The 25,951-nt window shown below is 38.5% G+C and overlaps 4 protein-coding genes across 4 annotated transcripts; 2 read left to right on the top strand and 2 right to left on the bottom strand.

The window, feature by feature from the left end:
• Positions 1-69: 69 nt before the first annotated feature.
• K441DRAFT_684486 (thiamine pyrophosphokinase-related protein-like protein) lies at positions 70-1,074 on the bottom strand (the record flags this gene model as incomplete). Its single annotated transcript, XM_067651783.1, has 2 exons — positions 70-961; positions 1,022-1,074. 2 exons carry the CDS (start codon positions 1,072-1,074, stop codon positions 70-72), a joined length of 945 nt encoding a protein of 314 aa, XP_067508442.1.
• Positions 1,075-2,652: 1,578 nt separating this feature from the next.
• On the top strand, positions 2,653-6,661 carry K441DRAFT_541298 (Clavaminate synthase-like protein; the record flags this gene model as incomplete). The annotated part of the gene is made up of 9 exons (XM_067642639.1): positions 2,653-2,955; positions 3,009-3,503; positions 3,562-3,906; positions 4,053-4,164; positions 5,300-5,509; positions 5,564-5,794; positions 5,847-5,920; positions 5,972-6,141; positions 6,205-6,661. 9 exons carry the CDS (start codon positions 2,653-2,655, stop codon positions 6,659-6,661), a joined length of 2,397 nt encoding a protein of 798 aa, XP_067508441.1.
• A 1,350-nt stretch (positions 6,662-8,011) lies between these two features.
• K441DRAFT_653318 (uncharacterized protein) lies at positions 8,012-9,751 on the top strand. Its single transcript, XM_067647524.1, has one exon. The coding sequence runs from the start codon at positions 8,055-8,057 to the stop codon at positions 9,342-9,344; it is 1,290 nt and encodes a 429-aa protein (XP_067508440.1). The 5' UTR covers positions 8,012-8,054; the 3' UTR covers positions 9,345-9,751.
• An 8,424-nt stretch (positions 9,752-18,175) lies between these two features.
• Positions 18,176-18,568, bottom strand: K441DRAFT_540994 (uncharacterized protein; the record flags this gene model as incomplete). The annotated part of the gene is made up of 2 exons (XM_067642621.1): positions 18,176-18,354; positions 18,421-18,568. Coding segments are annotated over 2 exons (327 nt in total), but the record flags the coding sequence as incomplete, so codon positions are not given.
• Positions 18,569-25,951: the final 7,383 nt, after the last annotated feature.

Genomic DNA, 25,951 nt, shown 5'->3' with positions numbered 1-25,951 from the left:
CAATCACATATTGAGTCTACGAGAGTAGTGGAGTTGAACACAAGTAACATAGCCATTATCGTATCCTGCCTATATTATGAAAATATCATGCTTCCGATGCAGTCGAGCGCAGACCTCCGCTAAATTTGCCTCGTTCTCAGCATTCACTATCCCATGCCGAACAAAATGTGCTATCCAGGTCATGGCACGGAAATTAAACTCTCCACGGGCCAGAGCTTCAGCCACCTCCTCAAGGCTCATCAACCGGAACCTCTCAACTTCACCATTAGACGGCGTTGGAACAATTTCGGGTGTTAATTCCATCTCGTATACATACTGGACATGGTGTTGGCAACCTGGCTTGCCATCATTGGTCCGAGACATTTGGTACGAGATTGTCCCACATGCTTTTGCATACCACCGCGTGTAAGCTTCCGGGATGGAGGCTTCTTCTAAGGCCCTTTGAACAAGCTTCTCCAGCGGCTTCTGCCCGGAAGCAAGATTTGTAGCAACGGTATTATCGAGCATCCCAGGATACGGCGTCTTCGTCATTGCTCTTCTTGGAACCCAGTACTTCAAGCCTTCTTCAGTCCTAACGTACGCGGTTAGGTGAACACCAGACGTGATAATACCAAATATATCGACGCCGCAAAGATCCATATCTAATACGTGTTCTCCAGTAGATGAGACAACTGCAATGAGCTCCCTCCCCCACTTCCGCAAACATTGGACTCTGCCATCCGTATGCCCCTGGCGAAGGGTAGCCTGCATGGCATTGGTTCGTTCATTGAGACTAGATATTCCGGAGAGAACTAAAAGACGTTTCTCATGGTCGATATGCCAATATGGAAGCCAATTCATGGCCTCCACGAACGACTTGTGTGTGTAACCTAGGGGTGCCTTGTATCCCTCAACGATAAAATAGTAGTAGTCATCGACGAATGCTCGATATTCTTCTGGGCCATGTTGATAATATGGCCATCTGGATGAATAGTTGATGGTTCAATGAAGCCCTCACGCGTTTGAGTGGAGAAATACTCACGTATCAATCTGTTTAATCAGGTCTAAGCTGTTGAATTCTTTGCCAGGAATCATGATACTGTCTGTCCCGTTGCTAAAACTCGGCCCAAGACCAAAGGAGTGCTGATCTATCCCCATACTATTGGTAGGATTTTTCTTGTGGCTAGTAGACGAAGCAAACTTGCCAAAAGAGGTAAAGAAAAGCAGGCCACATAAACATTTGAAGATGTTGGTAATAGCCAAAAACGTTGCTTGCATGTAGGCCAAAGTAGCGAATCAAATTCCTCATCTTGGTGGATTTCGAAACAGAAGAGGGAGTTAGCAGCTTTTGTATGCATGTAATAGTTTAAAGGCAGAGTAGCGTCTATGTAAATGTCGTGAGATAGAAAATCAGGCATCGGGGATGCATAGGGCTGAGCTAAACTATGATTGGTTCATTACCATCGGTGAAGTCCACACCGGTTTTCTATTAGAGGATTCTAATTGGTAGAGTGCATCTACGGTTTGAGCCGCAAATATTACACGCTGAAACGCTCATCGGTTTCATCATGGACGCCCGACGAAGGCTTCATCGGTTTAGCTGTGCATCAATGACACTCTCATCGGTTTTCACGGAACGTCGTAAGTGGTCATCTGCGATATTCGCGTTATCATCGCACCAAAGGATCTGCAACACATCAGCGCCTAACTCTTGCACGACATATCTTCGGGGCAACAGAGCAGATACACGTCAAATCCGCACTCTGCTCTCCGAAATATCTGGACCTGAAATTCAGATACGACTGTCTCGACAACAGTGTCCGTATGCATTCGGCGAATTTAAACTTGCTCCATGATTGAAATGCACGTGGTATGGTAGCGGCGCCAAGCTATTCCTACAACCCCCTTCCCACCGCTATTCACACAATCAACAACTAGTGTACTCTAGCGCCGTGTTGCGTGTTTGGAGTTGGGGGAGCGGGCCACTTAGATCGAATCTTCTGGTTAGGACAATCTGAGCTTTGCTCAAAGCGCAGCTCTATGGACTCGCAACCACCTCCCGGGGAGCAGGCCTTCTCCGAAAATCAGCTCGAAGTTCTGCGACAGGCCGCTAGTATCTTGGGCATCTCCATTAACGAGCTTGCAGCTGCATCGAAAGAATTTGCCACCAATCCGGCAGCTCCTGGGCCATCTGAACAGCAGAACATTACTTCAGTAGTCGGAAGCAAGCATGATAGCATTCTACCACCTTACGACAGCTATGACCCGGACTTAGGAATTCCCTTTGTCGGCATATCCCTGCCTGTACCTTCTTTTCTCCTCCAGCACCGGTCGAATCTCCCTCCGTTAAACCCAGGTGTGCTTCCGGAGGAAGCATATACTGTGGATCATACAACGACTGAAGAAGAGTTTCGTAATTCTGCGCCTAAAGAAGATCATACAAGCATCAGTTGGACATCGCACGACAGCGATACCGCACTCGACTCCACCTCCGATTCCATTTGGAATACATCCTTGATATCGTCTCGTCCGTTGCTCTTGCATCAGTCATCTTCAGATGATTCTGATAATAATGGGTGGACTGAAATTACACCTCCGTGGTCCGGCGAGTCTACAGAGATTGATGCGTTAACTGAAAGCTCGGAGAACAGTGACACTAGTGATACTGCCATTATGAGTCTTGCTGGTTCCCCGTATGTACAACAGCAGCCAAACGTCGTCTCGAAATTACCAGAGGTCTCCCCGTTGAGGAATTCAATCCCTCTACAATATCTGGCACCGAAGCCTGACGGTCTTAGCACTGGCTGTGTACGTCAACCCGATACAGAATGCGTGGCTAGCGTGTCTTCACCTGGAACGGCTTTGTCACAAGTGAAGACCAAGAGAAAGCCGTTCAAAGATGACAGGATACGAAAAGAGACAAGCTTGACACGCCAACTCAATGCCTGTCTAAGGTGTAGAATGCAGCGAAATAGGGTACTCATTAATGGCTAGCTTCGCATCCAGATCATACAGCTGATGATTCGCAGTGTAAACTAGACCTTACCAATCCCAAAGGACCTTGTATATCATGCCAGGGAATCATGACCCGTATTACTCGACTCCCATGTCTTCGATACAAGATTACGGATAGTGTGCTTTTTAGAACTGGGCTTGATTACATGCCTTTTTACAAGAGACACCCCATGATCGGACCAACCTATGGAGACTTTCATATCGCTAAGGACTGGGTGGGGGCTAAAACTAGATTTCTAGATGTTACTCAAGACCGAAGCTCTATAGTTTTGAGGTTAGAAGTTCGAGAATTCCATCCGCCGTACGAAAAAAATTCTTTAGATCTCAAAGGACGATCGATGTATTGTATTCCTTGGGCGATTGCAGACCCAGATGTTGCTGTCGAAACTATCAACGCGTATATAGATCAAAGCGTTGGATCTTATCTCGACGCAATGCTGGATGATACGGATAGCTTGGTCTGGGATGTTTTCCATGTTGCATTTCGGCTGTCAGTGTTTCCGATGCCTGTTAGTAACCCCTTACATCTATGCGTTAAGCTCTTTCACAATCTAACCGTTTCGTAAGAACAAGTTGCTTCGTAACGTCCTACGCTTGTGGGTTGTCTGTCGCTTCATCGAATCACGCTGGAGATGCTGTGGTGACGATACGCTGAATGCCGAAAGCCTGAAGAATCCGTTTTACGACTGGATATCACCTCCTCCGTACATAGACTACCAATTAGCTTCAGTTATCATACAACGAATACTAGGGCCTTTGAGGCATGATACATTGCACGGTTTGCAAGGCTTAGTTCTCTCGAACAAACCAAGCAATTGGTATCCCATATTTTTAACCTCATTCATACTACTGCACAATTACGAGCTCCAAGTGCTCTTTCAGAGGCAGTTTGCCTCTAGGCGACAAGCTCAGGTGAGACAGAATTATTTTTTGAAACCTCGATTTTCGGTATTGATGCCTCTCAGGTGCGTTACCTTGACATGCCGCTCGTTCGCGCAACACATTCTGGAGCCAAAACAATTCTAGCCCACTTCCACTACTGCTGTAAAGGTCAGCAGCCATTCCATCCAGACTTTGACTGGGCAATACCTCAGATACGGAAAATGGCTCAATTAGATAGCGAGCAGATCATGTTCATGGAGAAAATCAAGGAGCGGGTTAATCAAAATGGTGATTATCAAGTAACATAACCGCCAGCGAATGCGCACTAACAGTCAACAGTGTCGCTTTTGCAAGCCGTTAGCCTTACTGATCAGTATGAGGATACCTACTGGTTTACTAGTCAGCTCTTCGACATAGACTGGTCTCCGCGCGACACCTACGAGCATTCACCGGCCGTTTAGAATACACCTCTGATGTTCCATCAATTCCCGGCTAAATCTATGGTGCATCTTGTCACGGAGGCTCTTAATATCCCCTTAAGGAATAACGTCTGGTTCTGCAAGCTGCTTCTTTCGATAGTTGCCTTGTCTTGACCGGAGCGGGGTAGATCTGCATGTGTTGGGGCATACCAGTACTTCTGTTGGCTGCATACCGGCCAATGATGAATGATTATAAGCCTCTACGCTGTAAGAACCTCGTTGTCTGATTAACGGATTCACCTCTCCCTCTTGGTCAGACCCCTACCAACTCATGGGATCATGTGTTTCCAACGACCGAGGAACTCGACCGCACTGTAAGCGCTAGATCTTTTTATCCAGGAACTTGGAATCCGCCCATGGCGCCCTCTGTGCTCTTGCCACCGAGCATGTGATGACTATCATAGTTAATTATCAAGGACCAATTGTCTCCTATATACTTATCTGCGGCCAGGTGACAGATCTCATTCTGTCTGTGCATCAGGTAAATTGAGGATGCTACTGGTGTCGTTGCGGGCGGACGCCTCTCATGTCTTGGTGATTCGCCTCCGACCACCGCATTTGGTTAGAGCGTTTGTTCTACATAGCTCAAAATGCTGCTTGAAGCATTGCTGGCTGATTCGACTGGGGTTGAGCAGTCGAACTCCTAAGAGAGTAGTGTGGCTATCCACAGCTGCTTGCTAGCAGGAAAGTTGTTTCGTCGTTAGGGCTCCGCTTCGAGTGAGCAATGATCTTTCAGTCTTCGGGCAACCATTATCAGAAGCATCCTTTTTGAGCCTAATGCTACATACTGGATAGAGCCGCGGTAGATCCACTATAACATCCAAAGCCTTTCAGCCATTCCCATCAAATATTACCACAGGCCGCTCTCACCTAGGCATATCCAAGTCGTCTTGCAACCACATCACGGTCGAATTCCACTGCTTTCTCTCTTGCAATGGCACCAGGAACATTGGCCGAGGCCCTAGGCTTAGCTCCCTGTAGTCCCTGCAGATCGAGCCTGTCGAATATCTCAGAACAAGTACAATACTGGCCGTCGGTCTTAACGGGTGACCTGACTTGGGATGCGTCTAGCTTTCACACGCACGTAGACTATACGCACGAGTTAACTGCACAGCACAAATTTGAAATTCGCACTGCTTTGGCATATTTCAAGAGTGAGCTATCGTATTCTTAGATGAATTTTGGTTTCCGTTTCTAAGAAGAGTCAGGTCTTGGTCGGGATGGGAATGAAGTCAACCGCCATAACTTTCCGCTACCAACACTAGGTAAAATGCTCCTTCACTACGCAGAAGATCTACACCATGGCAAAGGATTTGTGAATATTCGAGGGCTGGATCCCAACCATTATTCATCGGAGGACAACATCCTATTATTCTTGGGGATTTCAAGCTACATTGGGGAAAAGAGGGCAAAGCAAGATGATGACGGAAGCATGCTTAGTATGTCTTTAATCTTTCTAGTTTACTTCCCCCTATTCATGACATTTTGAAGTGCATATATCCGACGCAAAAAATTCCCGCGAATCGCAACAAAATCGGCCCACAAGGTTTTCGACCCGAGCTTCAGTATCGCTACCCCCCTCTTAACTCTTCTTCAAAAACTAATCTAGATCAAAGACATTCCACACAGACGCATTCTGCGACATACTTGCTCTTCAAACAAGAAATTGCGCCGCAAAAGGAGGTAATCACATCATTGCAGCTTCATGGACAATTTACAACAAGATAGCAGCTACAAGACCAGATCTGCTGGAGGTCTTGGCCCGTCCCAACTGGCCGTTCGATAGGTTAGTTTTCTGGCATACGCGAGTTGGTTCTAAATTGGCTATCTAACCTAAAACGCACAATAGTCGCGGCAGATTGTTTGATTGCAATACACGGCCGCTACTGTTCTATCATGGTGGACGCATCATTTTAAATTTTGCTCGGGAGCCTCTCATAGGTCTTAATAATGTCAAAAGAACAGAGGGCTTCCCGGTGCTTTCCGGAGAACAACGCGAAGCACTCGACCTGATTGAATCTCTTGCACGCGAAAGCCAGTTGATTCTGGACATACAACCCGGCGACCTGACGTTCATTAACAATCACGCTTTGTTACACTCAAGAGAGGCTTTCGAAGACGACCCTAGAGCTACTCGTTATCTTGTCCGCATGTGGTTGAAGAACGAGGAATTGGCATGGAAGTTGCCTTATCAACTCCAGATGGGGAATCAACGGATTTATGAGAGTAATGAATTGGAGGAAAAGTGGAATGTTGTTGCACTACCAAAACTGCGTTTTAAGCTCAGCGAGAGGTTGTGCTCTTGAAATTTTCTGTTCTTTATATACACGATCAAATCTTACGGCCTACTTATTAAATTGATAACATGCTTAACAATGCACGCTTCTTTTTACATCTCAGCTTGTTGACTCTTGTTCTACTATTCCTAACTTCTTTCATAACAGCACCCTTTTTCGAGGGTTGAGCTCTTGTTTCAAACAACGTCACTCGTGCCAGGCTTTTGCGTTCCAATTTCGGAAGATGCTCGGGCTGTGTAGAAAGGACATGGGCACATGGACGTGTCCGAAGCAGTGTAACCATTACGTTGCCTTCACCTGGATGCATCGAAAGGGCGACGCCTTCATCATAGCTTTTGGATAATCTGCAGGCGATCACCACAATGACCAAGGGTGACTCGCACGGCTCGGCAGAGGCAATATGCGGGGGATGGGCTCGTTATTCCGATATGCGAATCAGCACTGACGGTTCAGTCTCGACTCTGGGAAGGCAACGTGGACTAGAAGAAGGCAACTTGCATTGTAACACTCATAGTCGTATTCCGGCTTCACCGATCACTGGTCTAGTCAGTTTATAAAAGTAAATCATATGATTATTGGTTAACGTCTTACCTGTGTGACTCGTCAATAAACCGCTCCGGCTCTCTTCGTGTTTTACACCGATGGATGATCATATGACGGACGGCATCCTAAACGTTGCGGCTCTTTTTTCAGTGCTTCACCGGTTTGGAGGTCCACGAGGCCGTGCCAGGAATAATCATCCTGCAACTCTGCGTGACTGGTGGCTCTTACGCGCAGACCGTGGCGGTCTCTGGGTAGAATCCCCCTTTCTTCAGACGCGAAAGCGATATTGGTTTTGGATCATTGACTGCTTGTATTGCTTTTAGCTCAATCGGGCGGATTGTTAATTCATTTCTGGGCGATTTCAGTCATCATGGAGCCTTCAACAGCCATGTTCGACGCAGTGCTGAACCCCACAGCTGCGTACAGTTCTTCTCTTTTGAGATGGGATGAGGATCTCCCCGTAGCTCCATCGAGCTGGGAGAGTTCCTGCCTGAATCCTAAGAACCGCATAGAAAGCCTTAGTCCTCAAAAACATCCAAAATGGCGTCTTGACGGGGTTGACGTCGACGGGACTCGGTTCTTTGCTGTACCTACTTTTGCACTTGGACACCCACCGCTACGGATTGATGTGTGCATTCCCGGTCAAGATGAGTATTCATTTCAACTTCGCCAATTGTTGCAGTCGGGTTCAACAATGCTGCTGAGGAGTGAACAAGCCACGCGGGTTGGCATTTCCCAACATGTGCTGCGAGCGTTAGAATTCTGGTCTGGACAGTTCCCCAGCTTCCAATCGGAGTACAACAACATGCCGTTTGGCTGTCGTATAGACATCAACGCAGTCCGCGGTGATGTCCGACAAATGGATATCCATTTTTACCCAACATACGAGGTAGAACAACAATGGTATTCGGTAAAGACGTTGCGAGGAATCTGGAACATCCCCCCTGAAAACTGGCCCGAGGTTGTCGACCTCACGGATTTGCAGATGCAGTTCCAACTCCACGAAGCTATCACTCTGGTTCGAATACCGACTCGGCATCCTTCAAAGAATTTCGTCTTCAAATCTCTAGTGAGAGATGTGAAGTATCTATATCACGAACTTAAGATGCTTCTGTCCATGGAGCCCCACCCAAACATCATCTCGCGACCGCTATATATCGTAACGAAGCGCTGTCGCTTTGGCGGCAAAGAAGGCGTGTGCGGGTTCATCCTTCCGTACTACCCCCTAGGCACGCTTCGCGACACGCTCTCTCACTCTCGATGCGGTATCCTACCCTCTATTTCTCTGCGGGACCAGTTTCGCTGGGCTCGTCAAGTTACCCATGCCTTGATACACATCAACAATTCAACTCCCGGGTTTTACCCTGACCTCAAACCCGACAACGTCCTCCTGAGTACCCATGACGGTATTCGCCACGCAACGCTAATCGACCTTGAGCAGCGCGGCGGTTGGTTCTCTTGGTCTCCTCCCGAAGTCGCCTACATCGAATACGAAGAGTACATTGCGACGCGCGTCGAATGCAAACCAGTCAAGGCAAAGTGCACCGCACTGCTGCGTTCTCTCATACCTGATTGGAAGCCTCTGACACAAACCGACAAATACTGCAACTCAGAACGGGGCTTCAGCTCAGCCTGGCTTTCCCTCACACAGGCCGAGATGGAGGCGGCGCAGGTCTTCATGCTAGGAAAGTTGCTCTGGTGTATCTTTGAGTCAATGGGTTCGATTAATTGTGGGATTGGTATTGAGATTTTCCGGGAGCTGGATTGGGACCATCGATTTCCGGAGTTTCGATCAACACCTATGGAATTGAGGGAATGTATCAGATCCTGTACAGCTGGAGCACCGGAGTGGAAGGGTAAGCATCGAAATATAATGAGGTCTGGCACTAAACTATTCTCTGTTGAAAGACTAGGCAAAGAGTTTCCAGAAGGAAGTGCGGCAGAAACAAAGGAGGCAGCGAGGAGATGGTGGCGGGAAGAGGTCGGCAGTGCAAAGAAATTCCTGGAGAGTAGGGTACGGAGTAAAGAAAGTGGGATACAGGATGATGCGATTGGAGCCGACGTCCTTCTCTTAGCAAGGCAACGCCCAGGTCTAGTAGAGGTTTCGGAGCTTATAGGGAAAGCAGAGGCGTCTTTATTGCAAGGATGAGATGAATCAGGCGCAAGGAAGACATGATCGATCATTGATATTGGCGTAACAGATTAGTGAACACCGTTCACTTATAAAAATGGCACGTACGGCCATCATCTTATTTCATCATCGTCTATACAGAACTTCTCGCCAAACCTTCTTGCTGTACGTTTCCTAAAACCCTACAGCTACTTGAGCAAATACGAAATAACCTAGTACTTACAATACTTTACCACCAAGCCCTAATTGGTCATTTACTATTAGCCAACGCCTTATCATCAAGTTCTACGAGCTGTAACAGTTGACAAGACGTGGCGTAGCGTTGTAGAGGGCTTCGTGCAGAGCATTTTGCAGAGACCTAATGGAGAGCCTTCTCAATAGAACCTGCAGTAGAGTTTCCAGGGGAGACGTACAGAGTTGGGAAGATTCTGCGGAGATTAAATGTGGTTTCTTTAAAACTCTGCAAAGCTCTACGTGAATACAAATTTGAAAATACTCGATCTTACCGTCTCTACACCTGCTGAGGTTTTGTCTGTTATTCTCTCAAAGTTTTTGCCATGATCAAGGCCCAATGCTTTGCTACCATGGTCATGTGCTCTCTAAGCTTCTTTACTTTTATAACCTCCCCTTTACTCAGGCCACGCCTCCCAGCTCTGGGATCTCCAAACGTCTTCATTTCTACAACCTCAAACCCCTCACCTCTATTGGAATCTCTAAGCGCTTGTGCTTACACTTCTACAACTTCTTAGCATTATCGCCTTTACATCAATCAGCATCGTCGTCACTTCTATTAAAACTGCAGCCTCGAATGCTCTAGGCTTGCTATCTCTGCATCATCTAGTATCAACCGCTATAGGTTTTTAGCAGTACCACCTCTGTTGAAATCCTAGGTTCAGCATTCCATGTCTGCTCTCCGGCGTCACCTATCGATCGGAGGATCAAGAATGAGAAGTCTGCCTATTTAAGGTGGCTCTAGGAGCCCTTATATATATATATGAGGTAGCGAAAAGGTGATGACGACGCTGACGACGACGACTAACAATCGCCACTCGGTCAATATTGCCACTCGGTCGACATCACCACTCTTGCAGCCTTGCAACAGTGCTACCTCTGCTAAGACTCTAACCCCTCATCGTTCTACCTTTGCGTCATCCAGTATTATCAGTGGTAACCTCTATAACCTTACATTAGTGCTACCTCCGCAGAATTTTGTACCGCCTATAGTTGTAAGTAGCAACTACCTTACTCTACTGAGGCATCTCTAATTAGTTTGGATGGAGCTTGTCAGGCAAAGTTAATCAGCTATGAAGGCTTCCACACGCAGGCACCCGCCTTAAACAGCGGTAATCTTGTTTTAGAGCCGCGCAAATCCGCTTACCCCGGGAATGTAACCTGGCAAGCGGGGGGGGGGGGGGTCTGGACGGCTGCCTTCAGAAGTATCTAGCTGAAAGCAATGTGCATGGCCGGAAGCCTGCATGGTACATGCGTCATACAATCGCAATTCCGGCCAGGCAGTTCTCATGTTTCTATGCATCTGTCCCAGCCAAATATTGCGACGGGTACTTTTCACCGCACATGCAACCTTACCAAAAGGTGGCGCCGCAACTTAAAACTTACGCAAACTCAACTTTATATCAAGAACTACCGTTTTTCCAACTCCCAAGACCTAATTCCGCCTACTCAGCAAGCTAGAGGTAGATTCATTCTCCTTGTTACCCCCTTTATTCTACGGCAGAAGCCTTGGCAAAAGGGGTCCTAGCTTATAAGTAAGGCAGGGGTAGAATACCAAAACTATAAAATATAGACTTTTCATAGGTTTTTCTTCTATAGAAAGTAAAAGCGTAATAAAATAGGGGGTATAGGTACTTTTCTACATCTCCTTTAGTTAGATTTTCCTTAGTAAGAAGAGGATTACCCTTAGAGCTTTTCTGCTAATAAATAATTTTTTTTTATAGTTTTTTCTACTTCTAATAAGAAAAGAAAAGAACTATACTAGTCTTTTTTCAGCTAGTTTTTCTACTACCTCTTAGACTAATCTCTATAGAAATCTTCTAGTAAGATTAATAAGGAAAAAGAGCATAAAAGGATAGTGAAAACTAGTAAGACCTTTTGCCTAGTTTTTACTTTAAAAACTAGGAGATAAAAGACCTAAGGAGATTATTATCTACTATAAAAACTAGAAAAATCCCTTATAGGATATGAAATTCTAAGGCCTAATAAGCTTAAAACCCCTTTTATAGGAATAAGTAGTAATAAGTCTATAATAGATTTACTATAAGAAAGAGAACTATCTAGATAGAGATTATAGGTCTTTAAATATTTTTAATACTTTTATAAACCCTCCTTATATATATACTATATAACTCGCTTACTATCTCTTATTATATAGTTCTACTAGGTCTATTATAGCCCGTACCGTAACTAACTTAATAGCGTTCTCTATCCACATTATTAGTCGTTATACTATTTTTATTAAGGGGTCCGTAATACCTTAATTATATTAGTTCGCTTTCTTATTATATATAAAGGACTTAAGATTATATATCTTATAAAAGGAGCTTAGGTTTTAATCTTATCTTACCTTAATTTAATTCTTCTCTACCTTTAACTTATTCTCCTACCTTATTATAAAACTACCCCGTAATACCCTATACGCGTTTACCCACTTTTACCACAAAGATATTAGTTCCGCTTACCGCCTTAATTGGACTAATAGCAATTTTCTATTCTAGGTATCCCTTAACCCGCCAACGTCCACAAAGTAAGTAGTCCGTGCGGAACAGGCTTAATAGATTTAATCAATATAAACCATCAACTATGCCTTCTAATCGTACTTCCAATGACATAGGCCTTGTTCAGCCGACTCAATATAATGTTTAATTAAATTATGCTTTAAAAAAGGCCTCTCCCGATTTCGAAACTCTCCACATCAGCTGTATATTCCTGAGCACAGCGATTTTAATGCATTGATTTGATTGGTAAATTCTTATCGATAACGTGTGGACGAATTTTGGCGAGTTAAGGGATAATAAAGCCTTATAGGAAATACCACGGTGGACTTATTAATAGGCTAGGTATATAAATATAAAATAGTTAATAACGTAAATATAACTAGTAGAGTAGGTTACCTAATAGATTAACTTTAATTATATTCTAAGATTTACTATAAAGAAGAGGACTATCTAAGGTAGGGATTATAGTCCTTTAAGTATTTAATACTATGCCTAAGAAATATACTAAGTATGTTAGTATATTAGTATATCGGCACGTTACATTTCTATATTCCTATATTTTTATATTCTAACCCTATAACGTAACTAGCTATATAACTTAGCTACTCCTTATTCTATAGCTTAATTAGTTTTAGCGCCTCCTATACTATCTTAACTAACCTATTTATATCTCTTCTTAGTAGTTGTACTACTACTAATATAAGGTCTATAATACTATCCCCCTCCTTTCTATCTTTATCCTTAAAGATATTTCCTATTTTTAAGTTATCTATTAGAGGTATAGTATTCGTATCTTTAATTTAATAACCTTTATTATTCCTAATACCTTTCATTAAATCCTTTATATTTAACTATTATAACTAGCTAGTAACTATTATTTTTTTATTTAGTAAAGTTATACCATCCTATTCTTATTATATAAAAAAAAGCTAGTATATATTATAATTATAGCTCTATTTAGTTACTAACCTTTTTTATATACTAAGTATACGCGAGTAAATATACAATCGTCCTATAATATTTAATCCATTTTTAAGGCTAAGTATATACGTCTTACTATTCTTTATAATTATTTAGTACCTTATTTAATTTATCTTAGGGTCTTATATATTAATAGCAGCTAAAAAACTAAAGAGTAAACTATCCCTAGCTCTTACTAAGGTTTAGCGTCGCTCTAATAAGGCGTCTTAAGCCCTATAAGCGCAACTAACTACTTATACTTGGCTAAACCGTCTTATAAAGGGTTATAAAAAGGTATAGTTCTATTAGCGACTTAGTTAATCGAGGTATAAGTACGGTAAGAGGAACGCGCAAGCCCATATAATTAGATTGTCTATAAACAAGGATCTAAAGCTAGAGAGAGGAAAGGAGAAAAAAAGCAGCGCGAGTTAAAGTAGGATTCTTTTATACGGTCCCTTAGGTTATATAACCATAAAGTTTTACTAAGTTCTGCTACCTAAGTTTGACCGTTTTCTGCTAGTGCCATAATATTACCCCCCCTTTAGTAAAGCCTGCCCTTAGACTTTATATATTTATATTACACCTATAGGGCGTTATTATCCTTATATTCTTCTGTCTTCGCTATACTAGCACTTTATCTACTTATTTAGGTACTTTAGGGGTTCTAGTTTATTAGGGTAATAGCTATAGAGTTTTTAAAGCTTATAGGGACTACTAATAAAGTTTTATATAGGGTATTAGGTAGAATTTGGGTTATAGCCTTTCCAACTAATATAGTATTTTAGCGTTTTTCTTACTAGTTTACAGACTAGTATTTCTTTAATTTCCTATTTATCGTCGCTATTAACTTAAATTGGTAGGAGAGGTTCGTTTTTTATCTAGGTAATAGGTTATTTATAGCTTTCTATAGCTTATCTAGCAAAAAAAGGGTAAACCTTAATTAAATCTGGGAGCTTTACTTTATATAAGTTACCTATTTTTTTAAGAACCCTATATAGTCCTGCTATATTATAGGTTAGAAGTAGTGGCTATAGAATGTATATATTTAAGGAGTCTATAAGACATTACGCGATTAATTATAAGGGTTAAGGGCGTAAGGAGGTAATATACCTACGCGTAGCTAATATAAGCTATACGCGAGGTGTATATAAGGGCACGGGACTCTCCTATAGAGGCCCCTACGGTAGGGTTCTATAATATTATCCCCCCTCCTATAAAGGCGGAGCTCTAGCGACGCTATGGTTACTATATATATATAAAAAGGATACTTAAGGTATAAAGAAAAAAAAAGGGAATATTACTAAGGGCTTGCAATAACGTTTTTTTTTATATTTTTTTATATCCGTTGTATTATACTACGTACAATACTGCGCATGCAGCCTCTAGGCTATGACGCTATAGTCCTATATATATAAATCCCTTAGGGCAGCTTAACATGTACTAGTAACTATGTCCTAGTAGTTTATAAGCCCCTAAACTAGGAGTTTATAATTCCTTAGTAAAATACTAAGTTATAAGCAACTACTAGGGAATAAGAAAGCGATAGAAAACTATAAGAAATAAGAAGTCCTAACGCCTACCCCTGTCCTTTTGTAATTTATTTCTGTCCTTTTACTTACTAATATCTCTTTACTAAGAGCCTAGTAGGAGTTATCTCCTTCTATAGATCCTGCTGTTATTAGCCACTTTCTAGTGGCTATCCCTGTCCTACTTAGGAATAGAAAAAGCGCCTCTCTTCCTTTTTATATACAAAATAGCTTTTTTAGAGAGAGAGAAGAGCCTAGTTTCTTTTACATTTCTCTTCTTTCTTCTCTATATAGGTTGTAGTCTAGTAGTAGGTGCCTAGGGGTTTGTAGTGCTCTACATTCCCTAAAGCATCTACTATCTTCGTCCTCCCCCCCTATTACTTTAGAGAAGGATTTAAAATAGCCTTTTAGGATATTTATCCTTAGGGGCTTTAAGAGAAAAGGAATGACTTCCTTTACAGATCTTAGTATAGTGTTTTCCTTTATTCTTATTCTGTTGCCAGTTATTTTTCCACTATTTTAGTATCTTTTCTCTTACTGCTCTCCCTATATAGGCTAGGGAGGTATAAGAAGATTATAGTTTTCTTCTAAAAAGGCCCTTTTTAGCTAGCTTATCTGCTATTTCGTTCCTATAGATTCCTAAATAGCTAGAAATCTAGTAGAAGTTAATAGAGATCCCCTTACTAGCTAGATAGGAACAGCTTTACATAATTTTAAAGACTAGTTCTTACCCCCCTATAAAAGAATTAAGCTATAATCTCTTAATAGCCGCTTGGCTATCTATAAAGATATAGACTTATTTCTCTTCTAGTCTTTATTGTTTTAGGTGTTTTAGGGCCCTATAGACTGCATAGATCTCTGCGTTTATAATTTCTATATAGGGTTTTAGATTCCAGTTTGTTATATATTTAATCCTATTTCTCTCCCCTATTTTATATACGGCAGCTGCATTTAATTTATTGTCTTTAGAGCTATCTGTATAGTATATATCTACTAGGTCCCACTCTAGGGATTCTTATAGATTTTTTACTAGTCTTAGATGTTTTTATACAGCTTCTTCCTTACTACCTTTCGAGATAGAAAAGGATGCATAAATAGAAGGAGACTACGGTTTTTACCATTCTAAAGAGATTCTCTCTATTTTCTAATTTTGAATTAGCTGCTAAACTCTAGAGGCTAGAGATAGTAGCTGTGTCTTTAGCTGTAAGAGATACTTTATAGTAGAGTTTCTAGGGCTAGAATTAGAGCTAGAACTAGCTGCTAATTCGTCCCTATCTTTGTTAATCTCTTCTATATAGACCTTCTTAATTACGTGTTTTTCCTTAAATTTTAGGATTCTTAATGCGTAGTTATTACAAAGCTTTTTAAATCTAATTCTAGGAGGAGGAATAGAGGCTTCAATCTCTATAGCTTAGCTAGGAAATCCTCTAAAAGCTCCTAGAACTAGTCTTAGGGCCTTATTTTATAGAGATTGGTACCTATCTAGTAGGTAGTCTCTAGATTTGCTTTTCCACCAGCATTATACTCCATAATCTACTATAGTAGTAACGCAAGCTATATAGAGCTGTCGTAGGGCTTATAGAGATAAACCTCTTTATATATTACCTAGCCTTCTAATTAAATAGAAAGCTGCCTTTGCTTTAGAGATTTGTATTTCTATATATTATTTAAAAGTAAGCTTAGAGTCTAGGAATACCCCTAACCACCTAACTAGGGGTTTAGGGGATATTTCTACGTCTCCTAGCTTTAACCCTTCTTCTATAGTAATACGTTTATTGTAGAAGTATATAAGCTCTATTTTGCTAACGTTAAAACTAATAGCATCTTCTTTAGCTTTAGATATTAGCTCTAGCGCTATTCTCTCTAGCTTTTTACAATTAGATTTAGCAGAATTTAAAGTAACTGTAATTGCAAAATTGTCTATATAGCTAAGAGAATAGGCTCCTTCTGTCTATATGCTGCAGATATTACGTATATATAGTATAAATAAAATGGGGGATATAGGCGATCCCTATAGTATCCCTATTTCTAGTTTTACTTTTTCTTATATTTACCCATTAAAGGAAAGCTGTAGCTTTCTATTGCTAAGGAAAGTGGCTACCTATTGTGTAAACGCTATAGGTAGTCCTAGTTCCTTATAGATAGATAAAAGCTGGTTTTTAGAGACATAGTTAAAAGCCCCTTTTACGTTTAGGAATAACGTAGTAGCTATCCTTTATCTAGCTTTTTTCCTACTATTTTTAGGTTGGATATTATTTAGAAATAGTAAGACTGCGTCTATTACGGACCGCTGTCTTCTTCCTCCTAATTAAAAGTCTTAAAGTAAGCTAGTAGTACTAGCTAGATATCCTAATCTAGTAGTAAAGATCTTTTCTAGAGTCTTTCCTAGGCAGTTTAGTAAGGAGATAGGTCTATAGGCCTTTAGTAAAGAATAGTCCTCCTTATTTACTTTAGGGAGAATAACTCCTTAAGCTTCTCTCTAGACCTTTAGCTAATAGCCTAGGATAAATAAAATCCTATAGATTCTATATAGAAGATCTTCTATAATAGGGTAGGCCTTTTATAGAATTATAAAAGATATCTCACCTGGTCCTAGAGCCTTTTTATTAAAGCTAGAGAAAATTGCTTGTTTAACTTCTATTTTCTCTAGTTCTAGCCATTCCCATTTATTGTCTATTATGTAGTCCTTCCACTCTATAGGGCTAGTAGAAGGGGGGGGGGGTTTTAGGAATAGAGTAGTTATAAAAGCTTTATACTAGTCCTCGAAGCTTTCTACTAGTCTAGTAGTCCCATCCTTACTATACTATAGACTAGGGATTATTCTTAATTTTCTCTCCTTTATATATTTTAGGGTAGTAAAGACCTCCTTTCCTTATACTTTTTTTAGGAAGCTATTCTAGTAGCTAGTCTTAGCTTCTCTTATTGCGTAGAAGTATTAATTTTTAGCTTCTTTATAGGCTTCTAGTCTAGAACTTCTAGTAGGTTATTCCTCTTAAAGTCTTCCTAGTTTTGCCATTTTTTGTCTTTTTTTTAGAAGCTCCTTATTCCACCATAGTTTAGAGAATTTACAGGTTTTAGATCTAGGGATAGCTTTCTCTACTATTAGCTTTATACAGCTAGTAAGATCTATTACTAGATTGTCTACTAGTGTACTTAAGCTTCTATCCCTAGGTCTATAAGAATCTTCTAGAGAGGCTAGGGGACCTTTTTCTCCTATCTCTATATAGGGGTTTTCTCCTACTAGTTCCTCTAGTACTAAAAGTTTTACTTCTAGTTCTAGCTCTAGAACTTTCTCTTTTAAAGAAGTAGAGAAAATCTCCTAGTTTGCCTTTTTTATAGAGAAAGGAGTTTCTTAAAGAGGGTTTAGGTATCTTTACGTCTCTCTAGTAAATAGAGAGAATACTATAGTCTTATAATTAGATCCTGTATCTTTTATTATAGTCCAATTATCCCAGGTGTTTTCTTGAAAGTTTCCTAAATAGAAGGCTAGGTCTATAATAGACTTTTCCCTTATATTAGATCTATAAAAGGTCCCTTCCTATTCGCCTAAATTTAGTAGTTAGTAGTTATATTTATCTAGCCAGTCTACTAGTTCTTTAGCCTCTCTAGTTAGATTCCTCGCTAGCATATTTCACCGTGTGTGGTGTAGGTTATAGTCTCCTATTAGTATAAAAGGGAGGTCTATTTCTAGTTCTAGAATGGTTCTGGAGATAGTACTTATACTATTTCTTTGGGTTCTAGAGTTCTCGTCTAGTTGTCTCTCGTTATAGATATTAAGTAGTAAGAATCTTTTAAATTGGCCATAGATTTCTAGTGCTATAGTATCTATATCTTTACAGATATCCTCCCTATTTCTATATTATAGAACACTAGAACTAGTTTTCCTTATATAGATAGCTACTCTAGGACGAATAGCTAGATTACTAGGAAGAATAAGATTAAATGCAGGATATAGAATAGAGAAATAGGATCCTTTTTGCCTATCTTTCCAGGTACTAGGTTCCTGTACTAGAATAATATCTATTTTTCTCCTAAATCCTATTTCTAGTAGGGTTTGCTATACTTTTTATCTTTTCCCTACATTATATTGTATAAAGGAGATTTCCCCTCTAGCTTTAGAAGCTAGGGAGATTTCTTCTTCTTCCTATATAGAACCTTCTAAGTGTATACTTATTGGTATATTAACTTAGCTGCTTTAAAAGACTGGCAGTCTTTACTAGTAGCAAAGTGTTTTTCTTTACAATTAATGCAAAGAGGGGTAGTATGCTCGCAAGGCTTACCTATCGTATTATAACTCGAGCAGAAGTGGTCTTTAGATATATATACTGCTACACAAAACCGACAGCCCCTAGTAGAGCATCTATCTCCTATATGGCCAAATTTTTGGCAGCTTATACACTATATAATAGGAGAGACTTCTAGGTATTTAACTCCCTTAGTAGCTACCCCTGCAATTAGGATTTCCTTCTACTTAAGGATTTCCTATCTTTTCTCCTTATTTTCTGTAGCAAATACTATAGAGCCGAACCTAGTCTGTGGATTATATCTCTTTGCCCTAAAAGAGATCTATTTAGGTAGTCCCTATATCCTAATAGGGTTAAAGGTCTCTATTTCTTCTTTTAGAAGTTTAGAGCCTCCTTCTCCTAGAAAAGGGGGAATAGGGACGCTATAAGCTACTATTTAAGCCTAGGGCTCTAGTTTTTGTTCTCTTTTAAAAGAGAAGCAGCTAGACCAGACTTCTTTATATTTAACTAGAAAATCTGCATTATATTCCTCCGTTATTATAAGGAGAATATTCTGCTTTTCTTTAGTTCTAGCTATAGAAGCTATAACTAGCTTCTCTATTTATAATTTAGACATAAATCGTTAATTAATTATATTTTGTATAGAGAAGATATCTAGAGGCTGGTCCTTTTGGTCTGTAACTAAGACTAGTCCTCTTTCTTATAGATGCTTCTTTTTCCCTCTAGTAGAGGTAGGGCTTGTAGAACTGGTAGTACTACTAGCTGCCTTACTAGTAGAGGGAATTAAGGAGGAGGTAGGGGGTAAAGAAGAAGAAGAGATGGTAGAAGAAAGAGAAGACGACGACGAAGAAGAGTAAGTGGAAGAAGAGAGGCCCTTCTTTAACTTTTCTGTATAGGTTTTGGGGGCTACCTCCTTACAAAGGGCTCTTACTTCTTCTACTAGTCCTTTAAGGATATCTGTCTCCTATTTTTCCTTTTCTGTTTCCTTTATAGAAGGATTTTCTCCTACTATAATTCTTTATACGTCGTCCCTAATATATTTAACTTGCTCCTTACTTTCTCCTTCTAGCCTTAAATAAGCCTGGGTTAGGCTTTCTAGGGCCTTTTATAGGAATTGTTTTAAAGAAGGAGGGGGGAAGTATAAACTAGCTATAGAGGACCTCATTTTTACTAGGTTTCTTTTTAGGTTTTAGCTATCTTTTTTAAAAGACAATAAGGGGCAGTTTTTTTTTCTTTAGTTTTTTGTATAAGCTAGAGACGGCTTATCTACTTCTTTTATATCTTTATCTTTTCTAAATAGACATAGAGAAGATAGAGAAGAATAAGTAGAAGAGGTAGATAAGAATTCGTTATCGCTTATCTCTATAGGGGGCTTTATTTTAGGCTTAGTAGCCTTTACCTTTAGCATTTTATATCTTATAGCTTATAGCTTATAGGGGGGGTTCCTAGTTTTTTTAGTAGATAATAACCTCCTTAGGTCTCTTATCTCCTAGCATAGAGGTAAAAAACTAGGTAAAAAGCCTTTCTAATTTTGACTATCCTTCTATATCCTTTTTCCTTACTAACCCTACTAGAGAGCTTCTGGGGAAATTAGACTAAAAAGTAGTAGAAAAACCAGGTAAAAAGACTATAATAGTTATTTTCTTCTCTGTTAGAAGTAGAAAAAACTACTAGAAAAAAGGACTTGTTAGGCTTTTACTAGCAGAAAAGCCCAAAAAGGCAATCCTTCTCTTACTAAGGAAAATCTGACTAAAGGAGATATAGAAAAATACCTACACCCCCTATTTTATTAGGCTTTTACTTTCTATAGAAGAAAAACCTATAAAAAGTCTATATTTTAGTATTTTAGTGTTTCTACCCCTACCTTACTTATAAGCTAGGGTCACCTCTTAAGAGAATTTTCTCTTAGGTAAAAGGGGGTAAAAGGGGAATAAATCCACCTCTAGCTTGCTAGGCAGTAGGAATTAGGCCTTAAAAGTTGGAAAATCGATTGTTTTTAATAGGAAGATGGGTATAGGTGAGTTTAAAAGTGCGGCGCTACCTTTTAGTAAGGTTATATGTGCGGTAAAGGTTTTAGTATTTGCAATAACGTTATATAATAAGGCTTAGTACCTAAGAATTGTTACGGATGCTTTAAGTACGATGTTACGACTACTTGGAGAAGAGATGGAAGAAGCTAGTTGGTTAATCTAGGCACGGTCTAGAATAGAGCCGATAGAACTATGTGACGAGGAATGGTAACTAAGGTTATATGATGTGCTACGTATTAAACGAGAGGAATAAGAGGAACTTACGTACCTTATGTATAAGACGTATATTACGTATAAGAAGGATTTTATAGGAGTATAGTTGTGTATTTAAGGACCCTTAGTCCCTACCTAGATAGTTCCTTCCTTATAGTGATTTTTAGAATATAATTAGAGTTAATCTATTAGGCAACCACTCCACCAGTTATTATTACGTTATTAACTTTTATACTTACATTTCCTATACACCTAGCCTATTAACGAGCCTATTATAGTTCTTGCTATAAGGTTCCGTTATATAATTACTACCCAGTTATAGTATTAATATAAGAAGTTAAATAATATGCTACTAAAAGCAGCCACTATGACGCCATTAATGGCAGCAACTACTTTAAGGACAGGAGGTAATACTAGTATAGTAGATACTAACTTATAGCAACCTGTGACGGTTAGACAGCTATAGGAGGTAGTTAACTAGCTAATAGCTAATAATATAGTGTTGGAAGAAAGACTTAATAGGATAGGAGCAGCAAAGATTAAGCTATTATTAATTAAGAGATTTATAGGAGAGAGGTTAAAGCTTAAAGGATTCCTTATATAGATGTACTTTAAGGTCTTATAGGAGGAAGTAAAGTTACCTATACCCGTGGATCGGATAGCCTATGTGGGACTATTCTTATTAGGAAAAGCACTTAAGTAGTTTAAATCTTACCTTATGGAGATATAGGTAAATGGAATAATGACTACTAACTAAGACGTGCGATTTATGTTCTTAAGTTAGGAAGGATTTGTAGAATAACTTATACAGATATTTAGAGACCCAGAAGGGATAACTATAGTAGAAAAAAAACTCCAGAACCTTATATAATAAACTTTAGCAATTAAGTATATAATATAGTTCTAAACACTAGTAATATAAGTAGAGTAGAATAATAGGGCGCTTATAGCATAGTATAAATAGGGACTTAAGGCTAAAGTCTAGAATGTAATTATTCTAATGGAAGATACGGAAACTCTAAGAGAACTAATAGATTAGGCGATTAAGATTAATAATTAGATTTACTAAAGGGAATAGGCTAAGAAAGGCTAAGATAGAGTTCTATAATTATATAAGGCGTAGAGTACGTAATAATAAAAGCTAAGTTAGAAACTATGGTATAGCGTAGAGCTAATAGACCTAAGTAGTACTAAAGAAGCCTATAAGAGATGGAGCAAACTATAGAAACCTAGAGGATAAGGATTAAGTAATTAAAGGTCTAAAAAGTAGAGGCCGAATTAGGGATTTTAATAGCAGAAGATATTTAGGCGGACTCTATAGTAAGAAAAATAGTTTAAAAAAGGAGCTTATATAAATTATGGAAAATAGGGTTATTATATTAGAGACTATAAAAATAAATAGAGTCACTATATAGTAAAGGGTATAAGACTAGTAGACAATATATATATATAAAGGGATGATAATATACTACGAGGAACAAAAGAATATTTAATTAGAAGTTTTGCGTTTTATTATAATAATATATACCAAATTTATAAGAATGCTAAGTATAGCGTAAGCTATTAGCTATAGGAGCTAGCACCTATAGGATATAGAGGAATTAATAAACTAGTTTACAGATCGGATATTAAGGACGATAAATTTAATATAGGCGAAATATTTTGTAATAATAAGGTAATAAGGGCCGCTTACTAGGAGCGAGTAGACCTCGGAGATGTTATACTAAAGGTAAAGGATAATTCCACTATAGAATAGGGAATATTAGTAGGGATTAAAACCCCACTAGATATAATGTCTATCGCTTTGCAAGATATAAGAGAAGTAAGATAGTAAACTACTTTGGCACTTAATAAAGGCAAAAGGCTAAAGGCTTAAGATTCTTAAGATAAGATAAGAGATAACTAAGATTCTTAAGATAAGATAAGGTAAGCTTAAGGACCTATAATGGATAGAAACTAATAGAGCAGAGTAGTAGCTTAGTTTAAAGATATATAAATAAGCTTAGGATAAGAATTCCTAATAGTATAAGATTTTTAAGACGAGATAAGTGAGATCTAGAACTCTTAAGATAAGACGAGGACACTAGCTAAGCCTAGTTAGACTAAGGCAGGAGCTAAGCTTAAGTTAGAAGTAAGTTTAGGATTAAAGAATCTAAGGGGTTAAGAATTTAAAGTATAAATTAGGACACCTATAAATAAGAGGCAAGGAGCTTCTTTATAAATTAGAGAATCTGTAGTACAAATAGCAATTAGACTAGGAGACAGATATATAAACCTAGAAGACTTACTAAAAGAGTATAGTATTTAGCCTAAAGATTAAAAAGTTAATACTAAAATTAAGAAGTAAGACGACTTTAAGGATTAGAGCGTAAGGCGCAAACCAAAAGAAACTATAAAAGAGTTTAGGCAAAAAATCATCGTATAGCAAGAATAGAAACTAGATAAGAGATCTAGTATATTAGGACGTATAAAGGATAGAGTACTAGTATAAAAAATTACTAATAGGCTAAGAGTAGGTATACTAAGAGCTAAGTGGCTTACTAAACTGGAATAAAAAGAGGATTTAGGAATTCTAACTAGGTTTAAGGAACGATATATAAAGGGCTATTACAATATAGTAATAAGAAGATATTTCCTTACGGACAGACTATATATACTTTAGCAGCTATACCAAAAGTGGTATAGGTAAAGGCACAATAATAAGTAGGAAGATTTCTATATATAGTTAGATAAAAAAGTTATCTAAAACCACCTAATTATAGAGAAGGCTATAACGTATATTAAAGGAGCCTTAATTATAACGTCAAAGGATCTAGAGGAATATTTAGAGGACTAGAGAAGTAAGAGGCGTATCTTAATACCTGCGAATAAAGTTATAACGTTTAGATCAGCATAATAAAGGTTTAAACTTAGGGATAAAGACGAGCTAAGAGTTAACCTAAAGCACCTAGTATATTACATAATATCATGGATTATATGCGTAGACGATATATACGAAATATATAAGAATTTAAAAAAAAAGAATTGGAAATACCTTATAAGGATATACTAGATAACGGATAAGTAATAGTATAGAAATGCCAAATATATATATAGATGGCATCTAATAGAGATCTAAGAGAAAGGAAGTTTAGTACTTTAACCAGGAAAATTCCTTACGGAAGAATACTTAGACGGATAATAGTAGTGGGAATACCTAAAGAATATGTATCTATAGTATATTAAAGATAAAAAGCAAATAAAGTATTGGCTAAAGAGTAAGCTAAGTATACTAGGATTAAGTAGCTAATAGTTAGGAAAAGTAGAGGCCTATAGAACTAGAGGGAGCTAGTAGTAGAGCCTTAGACCCTTAAAGGAATTTAAGGACAATACCTAAATTTATAAGTTAATTAGTAAGATTAGCAGTTTAAAGCGCTAATAGATAGTAGAGTAATATAAAACTATATCTTACTAGTAGTAGTTAAGAGAATGGGACTACCTTATAGATAAAAGGAGTAACCTTACCTATTAATTACGATTTTAGGAGATCTAATAACCTATAGAGGAGGAATTATTAATCTTAAAATAGGACCTATTTAGATAACTATTAAAGGAAGATAAATTAAGATATCTTTTAATATCCTACTATTAGGACGGGATAAGGTAGTATTAGGTATACCTTAGTTATAGAAATACAATCTAAGGATTAATTAGATTATAGGTTAGGTCAATATTAGAAATACTTAACGCCGTAAGATATAACAATAAGCTAAGTTAGTATAGTACTAAGTAGGAGCAACCTACGAAGAAATAGAAAAAGGACTAAGTTATATACTAAAGAGATACTATAAGTATGGTAAGAAACTATAGTCACTAGAAAGTAAAAAGCTGTTAGAATATATAGTATAGGACTATAAGATAGAATTAGAGCTAGGAATAAGTCTAAGGTTCTTTTTAATCTATAAGCTTACTAAAGAAGAAGGTAGAGCGTTAAAAGAGTTTATCTAGGAAAATCTATAAAAGGGATATATTAGACTATTGTAGTTATCAGCGGGTTATCCAGTACTATTTATACTAAAGAAGAATAGTAAACTAAGGCTATGTATTAACTATAGATAGTTAAATAGCATTACCAGGAAGGATAGGTATCCTTTACCCTTAATTAGCGAAATCTAAGATAGGATAGGTAATGCGTAAATCTTCATGAAGATAGATCTAAGATAGGCGTACTATTAAATTAGGATTAAGGAAGGTGATNAATAAAAGGCAGCCTTTAGGTTAAAGGAAGGACTATACAAACTATTAGTTATATAATTTGGGCTTATAAATGTACTAGCAACGTTCTAGAAGCGTATTAATAATATATTAGGAGAACACTTAGATAAATTTATTATAGCATATTTTAACGATATTATTATCTACTTAATAACTAAGAAAGAATACGGGGAATACGTTAAATAGGTTTTAAAGAGACTATAAGAAGAATAGATGCTAGTAGCAATTAAGAAATGCAAATTCTTTACTAGGAAAACCGATTTTGTTAGATTTATTATTAAATTAAGCCAACTTAGTATAGATCTAAAAAAGATTAAGGCTATAGTGAATTAGTAGAAATTAGAGAATATTATACAGTTAAGATTGTTTTTAAGGTTTTGCAATTACTATAAAAGGTTTATAGCGTAGTAGTTAAAAGATATTAAGCCATTTACGCGGTTAATAAAGAAAGAAGAACTATAGGTATAGAGAAAGGAGTAAAGAGAACTCTTTAAGAAAGTTAAAGAGTTGTTCACCTAGGAGCCAGTTCTTAAGATCTACCAACTAGAACTAGAGACGGTTGTAGAAATAGATGCATTAGACTATATACTAGGGGTATACTTTATATAAAGGCATTAAGATAGATGGCATCTAGTAGCATACTATAGTCGAAAGATAACACTACTA

This window comes from Cenococcum geophilum, assembly GCF_001692895.1.
Source record: "Cenococcum geophilum 1.58 unplaced genomic scaffold K441scaffold_5, whole genome shotgun sequence".
NCBI classification, from domain to species: Eukaryota; Fungi; Ascomycota; class Dothideomycetes; order Gloniales; family Gloniaceae; genus Cenococcum; species Cenococcum geophilum.
The sequence above is the reverse complement of the archived record's forward strand: the minus strand, read 5'-3'. Positions and strand labels throughout refer to the sequence as shown.